Below are 13,887 nucleotides of genomic sequence, written 5' to 3' on the forward strand. Positions count from 1 at the left end.
TAGTGCAGTTTATGACCTAAGTTCATGGCTTGTAGAAAATTAACAAATGCTAAATGACAGTAAGATTCGGTTTTTACAGTTTCTAACACACAATTCAACAAAACCTGACGTTTTAATGTCACAGAATGGTCATATGATTAGTGAAACTTAGCAGTTCGAATTTCTAGGTGTTCAGATAGATAGTAAACTGTCGAGGAAAGCCCACGTTTGGGATTTTGTTCAAAGACTTAATGCTGCCATTTTTACTATTTGAACAGTATCTGAAGTGAGTGATCATCTGACATGAAAATTAGCCTCCTTATTTTCATTAGCTTATGTTGTATAGTATTTTATTTTGGGGTAACTCTTCCCATTCTAAAAGGATATTTTTGGCTCAGAAATGGGCGGTTCAGGCAATAAGTGGCATAAGTTCACGAACCTCTTGTCGATCCCTGTTCACAAGTCTGGGTATTTTGACATTGGTCTCTCAATATATATATTCTTTACTGTCATTTCTTGTTAACAATATTCCCAAGAATAAGCAGCTTTCACTCAGTTAATACTCGGCAGAAATCAAACCTGCATTTGGATCGGACTTCCTTAACTCTTGTGCTGAGAGGTGTGCAGTATACTGCTGCATCCATTTTCAATAAGCTACCACTCGAATTCAAAAATATTAGCAGTAATCCATGCACTTTCAAATCGAAACTGAAGAGTTTCCTCATGGGTGTCGAGGAATTCCTTGAAAAATTAAGCTGATTCTTGTTGTATTGTTGATTGCGTTTACTTAAACTTATGGATTGACTTTTTTGGGGTTCATAAACATTTTATTTTTATCTGTTATTACTTTTATGTAGTAATTTCATGTACTGACACATTTCATGACCTTAGAGATTTGCTCCTCAATTTGGTCCTATGGAACTTGACGTGTAAATAAAAATAAAAAAGGTTTCACCATACTTCAGCCAGTTTCCACAGATGCACAAGATGGTAGCACATGAACTACTGACCAGCTTTGCCATTTCCGAGATGCTCAGTACTAGGTGTCAGTCTATAACAATCTTCTTAGATCCAATTATCTCAGCCCTCAGACTTTAAGCTCATCACTGTCTTGTCACATACAGCCATGAATGTCCACACAAAGTGCAATGGGGCAAGAGACAGTGACTGACATTGGGCATTGTGACTTTCCACTGTGTTCATAGGGTTTATAAGACTTGTTGACATTCAAGTGCCATTTGTCACAGTGCTATGATGACAAAGGAGAGCATTCTATGAAAGTTAGCAGTTGGAACATAATTTCTACTGGATAAACCTGGAATAAGCCAGAATAGTGCCAGCAGGAATAATTCCAAGCTACTAGTTACATAAGTTTTCTAGCAATTTGCCCAAGCCAATGTTATCAGATAATATGATATCTTTAAACAAACTGGTGAGAAGCTCCAAAAACAAAAATAATATGAGGAATAAGTAATGAATTCATTAAACATGTACTTGCAACCATGTGTGCAATTGTCACTGCAGACAATGCATTATCACACTTCACTGATTTCCCTTTAGCTACAAGTAAAACCAATCTTGCTTGTGGACACTTGCACTTGAGCAACAAGTTAACTTGATGCATGTGCTGACTACCTTTACATCTATTCTTTATCAATGTGTCTTACATCAATGGATTTCCCTATGTGTGGCATGAGTCATTGTTAGAATGATTCCCATTCATTTCTGCACCTCTTATATACAGGGTGAGTCAAAAATGACTTAATCACATTGAAATGATATAGAAATTTATTGAGATAACTTACAGAATTGGTAGATGTGTCATTTTGTATAGCAAACCATCTCAAGTTTGATTCACTTAGGGTATCAGAACCCATTCCGCCAACAGGAGCACCAGAATAGTGCATACTTAAAATGGCTACTTTCACTGGTGTGGGGACATTCACTGCGTGTTTTGGTGTTGTATACCTGGATATGCTTGAAAACTTTTTAGTTCCACAGATCAATGAAGATGACAGAGATGGGATGGTTCATTACCAACACTTCCTCATGGAAGTTCAAGGCTTCCTTGATAATCGCTTCCCAGTTTGGTGGATTGTCCATGAAGGGCCAATTACATGGCCATGTCATTCCCACAACTTGGCACCATTGGATTTCTTTCTCTGGGGTTTCATTAAAGACTGTGTATGTTCCTCCCCTACCAAATAATTTAGCTGACCATAAAAATCGAAACTAAGCTGTCATTGCACAAGTTATGCCCTATTTGCTGCAACAAATGTGGGAATAAATTGATTAATATGGGATGTTGCCACATCACAAATGGTAGTCACATTGAATCAGAATTACACTTGACTCATTTATGTGGAATTTTAGGGGGTTTTTTGCTACAAAATGACGAATCTACTGATTCTGTAAGTTATCTCAATAAATTTTTATATCGTTCCAAAGTTGTTAAGTCCTTTTTGACTCACCCTGTCCCTTCCTTACCGTGTCAAACGCTCTCAACACCATCAGGTGGCACTCACTGTAATGAGAAGGAAATATAGCAAATTCAAAAAGGTATGATAGCAGGAAGTTAAAAATTCATTTTATAGATAAAGTGCAAGTTCGAGTCAGCAAAGGAGAAGCCTTTGAAAAATGATTACCAGAAGAAAAGAGCTTAACAAGGAAAGAATATTGGAATTGGTGCTGAAAGGGTGGTAGAAAGGAGAGTTGTAAGGGCAAGAGATTTGAAAATTCAAAATACTTTGTTAAGGATGTGTTCGTTGTAGAATATATGCAAATATGAATAGATTGGCACAAAGTAGGAAGAGGTAGACTATCACAGGAGATTAGATAAAAGCTAGTTAGCTAAAATTATAATAAAGAGCTTTATTTAAACTTAAGAGAATAAAATAGATACTTGTTACAGTAACATAATCTTAATGAGAAACTGAAACAAAATAAATCTTAGTTTTAGTCAGCAATAAAATCAGAAGAAAATGCTATTTTTTTCTACGAATCTGTTTTTTTACATGTTTTGTCTGCTTTTTTTACTCGAATAAAGTCCTTGCTACACAAGTCTATACTTTTATTTTTTTGTTTTTTATTTCACAGTCAGTGATGATGAATGCATGCAAAGCTACCTTTCACTCCAGTGTGTGGCTGAAACAATCCTGTCCCTTGTTAATGCAAGATAATGCTGCAGCTGCGTGAGGATGTCAGAGCATCACAGAGAAATTGAAGCTCACTTCTTCAAAGAGGAATCCTGTGTTGAATTTATTCACTTAAACTGAAGTGATTTCAGTTAAGGACTATTACCAACAGCAGAAACTCGTGTATCAAAAATATTCTTTTGTGCAGCAATAAAAACTTTATTGTCAAATAAATAAACGAACTACCACTCTCCAAAATGTTCTGTTGATTCCTCATTACCTAGTCATTACTTTGAATCCAAATAACTTTACCTATTTTCAGTATTGTATATCAGACATACTAAAATACTTATTCAGTGTAATGTGGCATGCGTATAACAGTTTTGTCGATATTTCAATGACTATGATGGCTGGTTGTGAAAATTAGTATGATGTTTGTTTACTTATGGGCACTTATGTAGGACCTGCTGAGGTAGGTATAACAAATGCTGATTTAGTGTTATCATACCACAATGCTCTTGTTTTCAAAATTCGGTCAATGCCATTGAAAAAACTGTAAAAATCTCTGTAAATATCCTAAGCAAAGAGTCCAGAGTAAAAGTGCTGTCCCTTACAAATATCAATGATGCATATAATTCCTTCTCCTCAATCTCCCTGAGGTATTTCAAGAGGTGTTTTACAAAGAAGCTGTCATGAATCAGATTCTGTGATAATGCAAAGGCAAGTTCCTGGATCACATCTGGCTTTAAAAATTCTTCCAAAACTCTAAAAATACTAAATTCTAAAATGCAAACATGAACAAATGTAAAGTTTATAGAATATATTACGAGCTACAGGAAGGTAGATTGCAAAAGTAATACCTAAGCCAAAATTTCTGACTAATGGTCACTTAATAACACAGTCTGAAAACAAGCTGAAATCAATTTAGGTAAATGTGAAGACTGGGAAGGGAAGACATGTGACGAACATAATATCATTCTCAAAAATTCAGACAATATTAATACTAAAACAGAACATTTCATTAGTCCAACAAATTGAGAAAAACCAGTGTCCAGAAGCTGCCTGCAGCAAGGGAATAGATCTAATGAACAAACATAAAATATTAAAAGCAAAATTAACTGAAGATGATATTAGGAATAGATGAGGTACCTACATAGAAAACTTGCCTTTAGTGAAAAGTTGAAAATATCTTAAGTGAAACCATTGTTTAAAAACAAGTATCAGGTAGTAAACCATTGACCAGTCTCACTCCACTGGGCATTCTCCAACATATTAGCAGACTGAGAAAGCACTGAATCAACAAAAACTTTTAAATGACCATAAGTTCCTAAACCTCCCCCCATGAACCATGGACCGTGCTGTTGGTGGGGAGGCTTGCGTGCCTCAACCATACAGATAGCCGTACCGTAGGTGCAACCACAATGGAGGGGTATCTGTTGAGAGGCCAGACAAACGAGTGGCTCCTGAAGAGGGCAGCAGCCTTTTCAGTAGTTGCAGGGGCAACAGTCTGGATGATTGACTGATCTGGCCTTGTAACATTAACCAAAACGGCCTTGCTGTTGTGGTACTGCGAACGGCTGAAAGCAAGGGGAAACTACAGCCGTAATTTTTCCCGAGAGCATGCAGCTTTACTGTAGCATGGAGAGCTGCATCAAACCAGTCTCAGGACTGAAGACCACAACAAACAACAAGTTCCTAAACAATAATCAGGATGGCTTTCAGGCACGTAAAAACACAGAAACAGCAGTAATGTGCTACACTGAACTAATAATCAAAAATCTGAAAAAAAGCAGTAGTGTAGTAGCAGTTAATTTAGATCTCTCCAAAGCATTGTATACTGTGAGTCATAGCATCAATTTCAAAAAATTGGAAGCACTAGGTATCCAATGGTCTCGCAAGAAATCTGATCCAAAATCAGTTTACTTTCAAATACAAAAAATTGGAAATAGAAGTACCATAAGACAGTACTAGACTCCATGTCATTACTTATAGTATAAATGATACATGCATCCCAGATAGGGCGGCCAGTGCCATGCTAATCATAGATGATACTAATGTGATAAGTACACCACAGCAACTCTTGCTTCCAACTACTCCAATTGTGTCCACTCTCGGTTTAATGCAAACAGGCTGATGTTTAAAGCAACTCAAACAAATTGCATGCAATTTTGGAAAATAAGTTAAAATGTAAATCTAGATCTGGTCTTGGGTGACAAAGCCATAACGGAGTAACAGCTATGATTCTTGTTGTTGAAAACTTAAAATTTTAATGACTGTGTAATGAAACATGCACTGAAACTCAATTCTGTCAGTTTTGCTCTCGGATTTATCGCAGCTGATTATACCTCAAGAAGTGTCAGGATGGCACAATGATTTTTTTTCAGTTTCTTGCAACATATGGATAATATTTTGGGGTTCCACTACTTGCCAGTTGGTATTTTTTTTTTTTTTGTTTGTTATAGAAGAGGGCTATCTGGATAATAATACACAGTCCTGCACAGACAATGCAAACTGTGGTACAGATTGCGTAACTATACACTCTACAGTTACTGAAGTGTGAGATTAAACCTCTTAAATACAAAAACATTCACAGAATTTCAGAGTTAAACTATGAAATAACACAGGAAAGGCTAAATACTTAATTACATATAATAATATTGTATTTTTGTATCATGTGAAATTGTTTTTGGTGAAGTTGACAGTAATTTTGAAATAAAATTAAGGTTATTTATCTAATGAGCAATAAATTACAATTCAGTATCACATAAATCAAATTTGGAGAATAAACAAGTTCAAGTGACATTTGTAACAAATTACACAAAAAAGTGATGTCAAATTACATTTCTCATAGACATAAATTCTTAAATCTTGGTTTGTTATAAAGTGACCTGGGGGTTGAGATGACACATCTCAGGTGGTGAAGTGGCTACATGCAGGAGTGAGATGGCAACAGGGTCAAGTTGAGATTTTTCAGGTCTCTGTGGTTGGAAGTAGTACAAAATGACTTGGATGTCGGGCTACGGAGGTATATATGGTGACAATAAGAAAATGGGTCTGCTTTTAATGCTCCTTCATGTTTTCACACGAACATGCCACAAAATACAGACATTGGGTTATCATTTGGGTCCCATATGTGTAAAACATAGACAAGGCTTGAAGCCTCACACAGTTACTAAAAATGTCACCACACCAGCCTAACACTCAATGTGGAATAGGATACACACAGTGAAGCATGGTATTTGAGACCACATATCATGAAAGGAGCCAGTTTCTGTCGGTCTAATCTAACCCTTAGGTTCAGTCACATGTCACAATGCAAGTGACAAACAGAAGGTACATATGGGCAAATGTACAAAGGAAACCACTAATCACAGTCCAGAGGTACACACAGGTAAAGTTTACAAGTTATTTTTAGTGTAAAAGCTTAATTGGGTGCAATTCTGACATAGTTTCTGTTGCCAACTGATGATCATCCAAGATACTGGTTTCAATGGATGTCAAGGTCAAACTTTGCTGCTGGCTGGAACTCTGCTGTGCTTGTCATTCAGTGGCCTCTATATACTGCATTTGGGCATGGTTGCTTACAGACAGTGTGCGACTGGATCACTATCTGTGTCCAATTAGCAGTCAGTGAGCTTAAAATCAGCAGTTTTTTAATGTGTATGATCTCACATTGAATTGGCAAAAGCGACTGGCACTGCATGTTTCCATCTAAGTTACTAGATCAACTTCTAACTTACATTTTATTTTTCTGTTAACCTTTCATGAATGGTCATTACAATGTACACAACATCAGGGCCACTTTAACATCTGAGACACAAGCAGCTGCTTGGGGTGCCAAGCTGAGAGGGCTGCAAACTTTGTATATAGGGTGAAAAACAATTAGTAGCAAAAACTGACATGGGTAAAAATATGTGATAATATCTGTAGAAGAAACAGTATTCCAGTGAACATGGCGTGGCAACTGAATCATTTGGAAGGTAATTGCGAATGTGTGCTTACAAACAGTCACTGACTTGAATGTGAAATATTGTACTAGGTTAGTATATATGTATTTTAAATTCAAACTTTTTGCTTATATCCTAATATACTTGGGCTCAAATTTCACCCAAGACCTACCTTGACAAGAAACAAAATACTACTTCAGCACATTACATGTTAACAGTTACTGGTCTCTAATACCTCTCAAAGTAAGAATTCCTCACATCGTCCTCACATCTGGAGGCTCTGCTGCACTCATCTGTACAGTGAGTTATGAATTCTTTCAAACAGCCCCCAGATTACCTCATAAATATTGACAAGACTGTACAATTTGCTGCTCCAGTTCTTCAACAGTGTCAGTGGAAGTCCTCTAAACTTCACTTTGGAGATGACCCCAGATAGAAAAATCCAAAGGAAAGTGTCAGGTGAGCGTGGGGGCCAAGGTAAAGGCTGTGTTTGACCTATCCATCTTTGACCATATTGATGCCTTAGATGTTATATGAGTAGCAAAATGTTCCTATGCCCCATCATGCATGTACCACATTCACCAGCAATGCACAAGATAAGATAGGCCAGAGGTGAAATTTGAGCACAATTAGATGGGGACTTAGTCAAAAAGTTTCCATTTCAAATACATTTATACTAACTAGGACAATATTTCATATTGAAATGATTGGCGGCTCATAATCACACATTCGTAGTTACCTAGTAAAGATCATGTTTTTTGGCCCACATTTACTGGAATATTTTTCCTTCAGCTAACTCTATACCTTCATAGTGCTAAGTTTCCTATCAAATGTGATCCACTATAAATTTTTGAAGGTCTCAGGAATTGTCTTAAATGTAAGTGAACTGTTTCCTCTCTTAATACTGAGTACTGGAATAATATTTTTAAAAAAATTTGCTGTTACAGAGAAATGTGTGCCCTACTGCGCTTTTGGCTTGTGGCCTTTATTGCTTCAGTAGTTGTAACAAAGCCTTAAATTGAAATTGGCACAAATAATTATTCTACATCTATTTTTGCAATTACTTTCATGTAACTTACAGACATTTAAATCTGTTGTCCTAAATGTTGATACTTCACATACCATATATATCAACAAAGCACTCCCTTTCTCCAAGGTTTCAAAATTAACTCCCTTTTGAAGACAGCTCACACATCCACTGTGATTTGTACTTGTTCAGCAGTATTCATTACAAATGGTGTATTGGTTGAGACAGTAAAAGTCTGTCTCCACCTACTTCAAGCAGTGTTCTACAAGTCAGGCAACATCTATAACAAAGTATTTCATAAGGTCTTCGTGCATTCAATTTATTGAATAAAGATTGCATATTCCAAAGTTCTTGAGATTCTTCACAATATCCAGTTTACTGCTACAGATTCCACATTACAATGAAGAATGTTAAAACTGCTCAGATTTCTGTACAGAAGCTGCACCTGGTACTTTAACATTATCAGTATTACAACTGTGACTTCTTCTCCAAAGATACATCCTGAAAAAAGTGGTCAACTTTTTACCATAAAATACCACTTTTCTTTCCTAATATGCATAAGATAAGATGAATTTAGGTAGATGTAAATCACTTGTAATTGGTGCTGCTGTTGGTTCTGCTACTGATAAAGTTGTGGTATTACTACCAACATAAAAGTGTTCTATGAAGTGGATGCATAGACCTGCCTGTGTGGTCCATGTACAATTTCAGACGGGTCCCATATTTTATCTTACACATAGTTGATTTGGAGCATTTATTACAAATGACTCTTTTCTTATGCTGTATTTTATAACACTGTATGATGTGTGATGTAGTTTTCATTAATAACAAAATATGTCTTAAGAATCCCCTCAAAGTATTTGCAAAAGTATGTATACACCTTAGATGATTATTCTTGTACGTAAAATTGTAATGTAATGTGATATAAGCATAGAACATGTGATGTAAATAATTACTGTAATTTGCTAATTATTAGACATATATTGTATACTCTTCTATGCCCGTTACTCATTTTTTGAGTTTATCCATGCAATACGAAGCATCTTAACATTGCCTGTGGATATAATAACCATTACAATTACATTTACAATGCCAAAGTTAACTGTCAATGTGGAAGACTACTCCCTTTTTATATAAGTGCATTGTTTGATTTTTCAGTGGGCAAAGAGGGCCACATATTGCAATTAATGACTGTGACCATGAACGGGATTTTCACGGTGATTTTGAGGTTAAAGTGATCTGTTTTTTAAATGATAACCCTAGTATTTGATTTAAGATTTGAAAAGAGTTGCAAATTTTATTGATAAAATGATACATTATTCAAGGCTGTGGTAAGATTCAATGAAGGTCAAATAAGCAAGTATGTTTTTAAATCCGGTAGGGATTAAGACAGAATAGAGGAAGGATAGAGCAAAATACAATGTTAGATACAAAGTGGAAAGGACATAATGGGTCATGTGTCATTACCAATAACCATGACCTTAAAGGTAATAATTGACAGTACCTTCTATAAAATGCCTTTGGGAATACTGACCCCATCATAATACTAGCCTCTTGTTCTCCACAAAACTGGATACTTACCATAACAGTCCTGACCCAGCATTGGCTGGAAATTGGCACTGTAAAGAAATTAAGGAAAGGATGGATGTTTAGTGAGATGTAACTGACTACATATGAGTATGTGTGGAGTGTGAACACGAGGCGAGAATTCCATACACAGCCAGATGTTTTCAGTGCCTAGAGAAAGGAGGTATTATATAGGCAGACTTTAATTGCGAGAGTCTTTTTGTTGTGCCTATCTGCAACTCAGCATCTCCTCTACATGGTGAGTGGCAACTTTTCTTCTTATAATATTGATACATTCCATCCAGGATTTTCCATTGTTTGTTATTATGCTAGAAAGGAGTTTTAGCTGGTAGGTATTACAGGCGACTTTTTTTACACAATTAGCTGATGTGCTCCTTCCATGTAAGATGTTCATCTATTATAATACCCAGGAATTTATGTTTATCTGTTGTTTTATCTGAATATTCTGGTTCAGTATCCACTTGCTTTGCTTTATAATTGAGCGAAACTCCATCAGAATTTGCATGAATGCAGAATCTCACGGCGATAACATTGAATAAAATGTTCTCAATTTTCCAACTGCGTCAATTGCTTAAAACTACATGAGCTTTTGGCCAAGCACTCCTTGGCCATTGTCAATATCAATAAAAAAAGTGATAAAAACTTTCTTGAGACTGGTGGATTGACTGGGAGGCTGAATAAAAATATAAATTGAAAGTAAAAATACGTATGGTGGTCACAGGATCCTTTTCCTCTCGAGTTTCATCATGTACACCATCACACTTTGCAAACACTGAAAGGGGCAAAGATGGTGTCTAGAATCTAATAAGTGCAAAGAACATAACAAAACAAAACACTATTTTGGAACAAGTCTAAACATACTAACCCTCTGTCTGCTTGAGAGAGATAGGTAGGTAGAGAGAGAGAGAGAGAGAGAGATAGTTTATATTATTAAGAGTATATCCGTCTGAATGAATTGTTTAAATAATGATCCATGTGTTACTTCAACCTCTGGTTACACACAGCAGGTAATAGGTATAAGCATAACCAGTGCTTTTTTTCTGGAAAAAAAGGTACCAATACACACAAAGAAGATGCTATTCCAGCAACTTCCACAATTTTAACATATCATCTGATGTACACTCATCATTTCTAAAGTGGTTTTTGCTTTTGCTATAAACTGCAGTATGATCACCATGGAGCAGCCATGAATCTACGTACTTGTTTGGTTTCGCGATCCAAAACAGGGAAGGGGAAATCAGTTAGTCATGCCAGAAGTACCCTCCACCACAGACAATGAGGTGGTTTGCAGAGTATGACATAGATGTGGGTGACTGAGAGGACGCCCTGCCATCCTGATGAACAGCAGTGCAGAAATTGTTTATACATGCATAGCTTACCTAGAAAAGTAACTATAAAACAACGGAAAATCCAGGATGAAAAGGATAGATTAGTATAACAACAAACATAAGCAGTTTTTGACAGTATAATGTAATTGAATAGATACAATAAAAGATACTCACCAAGTGGCGGCAGGAGAACACACACACATAAAAGAATTTTATACTTATGCAAGCTCTCAGAGCCAGTGGCTCCTTCTTCCAGCAGAAAGGTTGAAGGGGAAAGAAGTGGGAGGAAGGAAAAGGACTGGAGAGGTTTAGGAAAATGTGTAGGATTCACAAAAATCGCCTAAACCACTGGTGTGGGAAGACTTACCAGACAGGATTAAAAGGAAAGATTGATCATTGGGGACTGCACCAGATGAGATTTGAAAACCTGAGAGCTTAAAGGCAGAAGACAGGGTAATATGCAAGAGAGATATTCCTGCTCAAACATCATGCACGAGTTAATGAGAGTGAAAAGCTAACTGCGTGGTACGTAACAGAGTTGGGAGAGAGACAGCAAAAAAAAAATAGACAGATCAGAAAATGAAAGATGTAGAAACTAAAAAGGAGTGAAGAAAGGAGTATTTACTGTGAAGAAATGCTGAGACAGAAGAAATTAAAGTAAATTAAGATTCTTCCCCTGGATACAAACTCCGCAGGTGAAAACTAGCACAACAACATGTTCTCATTTCTTACCACTAATGTGGCCTTAATTTACATTAATTCCTTCCATATCAGCATTTCTTCACAGTAATTACTCTTTTCTTCACTACATTTTAGTTTTCTACATTTTTCATTTTTTGAACTGTCTGTTTCTCACCATCCCCCTCCTACCTCTGTTACGTATCATGCTCTTAGCTTTTCACTATTATTAACTCGTGCATGATGTTTCAGCAATAATCTCTGTCTTCCATATTACCCTGTCTTCCCTATAAGCTCTCAGGTTTTTAAATCTCATCCAGTGCAGCCCCAAAAATCATCTTTTCCTCATCCCATATGGTAAGTCTCCCCTGACTTGCAGTTCTGGGCGACTTTGCCGCAATCTGAACCTTTTCCTACACCTCTCCAGTCCTTTTCCTGTACCACTCATCCTTTCCATTCAACCCTTCTGCCAGAAGAAGGAGCAACTGGCTCTGAAAGCTTGCATAAGTATAACCTTTTTTACATGTGTGTTCTCCTGTCGCCACTTGGTAAAAAAAGATAGATTGCTACTCACCATACAGTGAAAATGTTAAGTCACAGACAGGCACAACAAAAAGACTACTAAACATGTAAGCTTTTGGCCGCAAGAACTTCTTCTGAAACAGACAACATACACACATACATTCACAAAATCAGAGCTGCATTTGCATAAATCTGTGTTTGTGTGTTGTCTATTCCAAAAACAGACCATCTGGCTGAAAGCTTACATGTTTAGTAGTCTTTTTGTTGTGTCTGTTTGAGACTCAACGTCTCCACTATATGGTGAGTACAAGTCTATCCTTTTCATAGTATTGTCATTAAAGTAATTACAAGATTCATTTGAGAGAAACCCATTTTATGTTTCAAGGAAGATATTGCAGTTGTGCCCAAAGTGTGCTTCAGAGGAAGCAGTATATCTGGGAATTTGTTTTTTAAAGATATTCATGAAAACTATCAACTGCTTCTCTTTCATTTAAGCAAAATTTGCAAGCTACCTTCCTAATTTTGGCTTTTTCAAATGGCTGATGTTTCCTAGGATTTTTTGGCCAATAATTGGAATCTAAAATCTTGATGCATTCAGACAAATCATCATCTTCTTGGAGTGGACTTTTCTAACACCTCCTTTCAGACTTTTTTAAAAATCAGATGGACTTATTGCAGGACTGCATCTTTCACTTCCGTGGGGTTCAGTCCTTTTGAACTTCATGGTCTCCTTACTTTGGTGAAATATAAAGTGGTATGGACCAAGAATTTCAATTGTTTCATCAAAACTTTGTAATGTCTCCATTATCCCCAGTGTACTTTGTACAAGCATATATTTCTCGCTCACAGATTTAGATTTAGTTTGTTAAGTGTGTGTGTGTGAAATCTTATGGGACTTAACTGCTAAGGTCATCAGTCCCTAAGCTTACACACTACTTAACCTTAATTATCCTAAGGACAAACACAAACACCCATGCCCGAGGGAGGACTCGAACCTCCGCCGGGATCAGCCGCTCAGTCCATGACTGCAGCGCCTTAGACCGCTCGGCTAATCCCACGCGGCGTTTGTTAAGTTCTTGGAGACATAAGACCCAAATCAAGAACAAGCTCACATGATGTTATTTTTCTCAAAAGACCATAATAAAGACAGGGATCTGTTTTGTTAAGTCATGAACAAGAACTTCAAAGTCTTGCCACTCTGCAGAAACGGTGTGAAAACTAGATGCAACCCACTGAGTGCTTAAAATCCTGCCAATTTTAAGAAGTTGAAGTTCTAGAGTCACTACACGAACCTGTAGTTCCCTAGCATTCTTTGGTGAAGCACAATAAATATTTAAGGTTTCTCCGTAAAACTCTTGAAGTGGTTCTCTCCTGCCACACTGTTCACCGTGTCACTAACAGACAATTCAAGGCAATGGTTATCACAATACCAGAAGTTAATACTAGGAAACTCCTCTTGCATTAGCCTCCTTACATCTTACACACAGCAGATAGCACAGCTATACCATCACAAGTTACGGACAATATATACTCTTTTAAGTAATCTTCAGACACTCTTAAATCCTCAAGATGACTAATTAAAGAATTTAGAATTCAATTTACTGTTAAATCTCATAATTCAAATAAATCTAGGAAAAGACTCCTTGGAGGTGAAAATTCAGCGAAGACTACTTGCATAATAACAA

General features: G+C 36.7%; 1 protein-coding gene across 1 annotated transcript in view; it reads left to right on the top strand.

Moving 5' to 3' along the window:
• Window positions 1-3,347, top strand: part of LOC124709272 — a 119,146-nt gene extending 115,799 nt beyond the window's left edge. Inside the window, exon 6 of the mRNA XM_047240827.1 lies at window positions 3,076-3,347. Within this exon, the coding sequence (XP_047096783.1) occupies window positions 3,076-3,158 (83 nt within the window). The 3' untranslated portion in view covers window positions 3,159-3,347. The remainder of the gene's footprint in view (window positions 1-3,075) is intronic.
• The last annotated feature ends 10,540 nt before the right edge of the window (window positions 3,348-13,887 follow it).

This window comes from Schistocerca piceifrons, chromosome 1, assembly GCF_021461385.2.
Source record: "Schistocerca piceifrons isolate TAMUIC-IGC-003096 chromosome 1, iqSchPice1.1, whole genome shotgun sequence".
NCBI lineage: Eukaryota > Metazoa > Arthropoda > Insecta > Orthoptera > Acrididae > Schistocerca > Schistocerca piceifrons.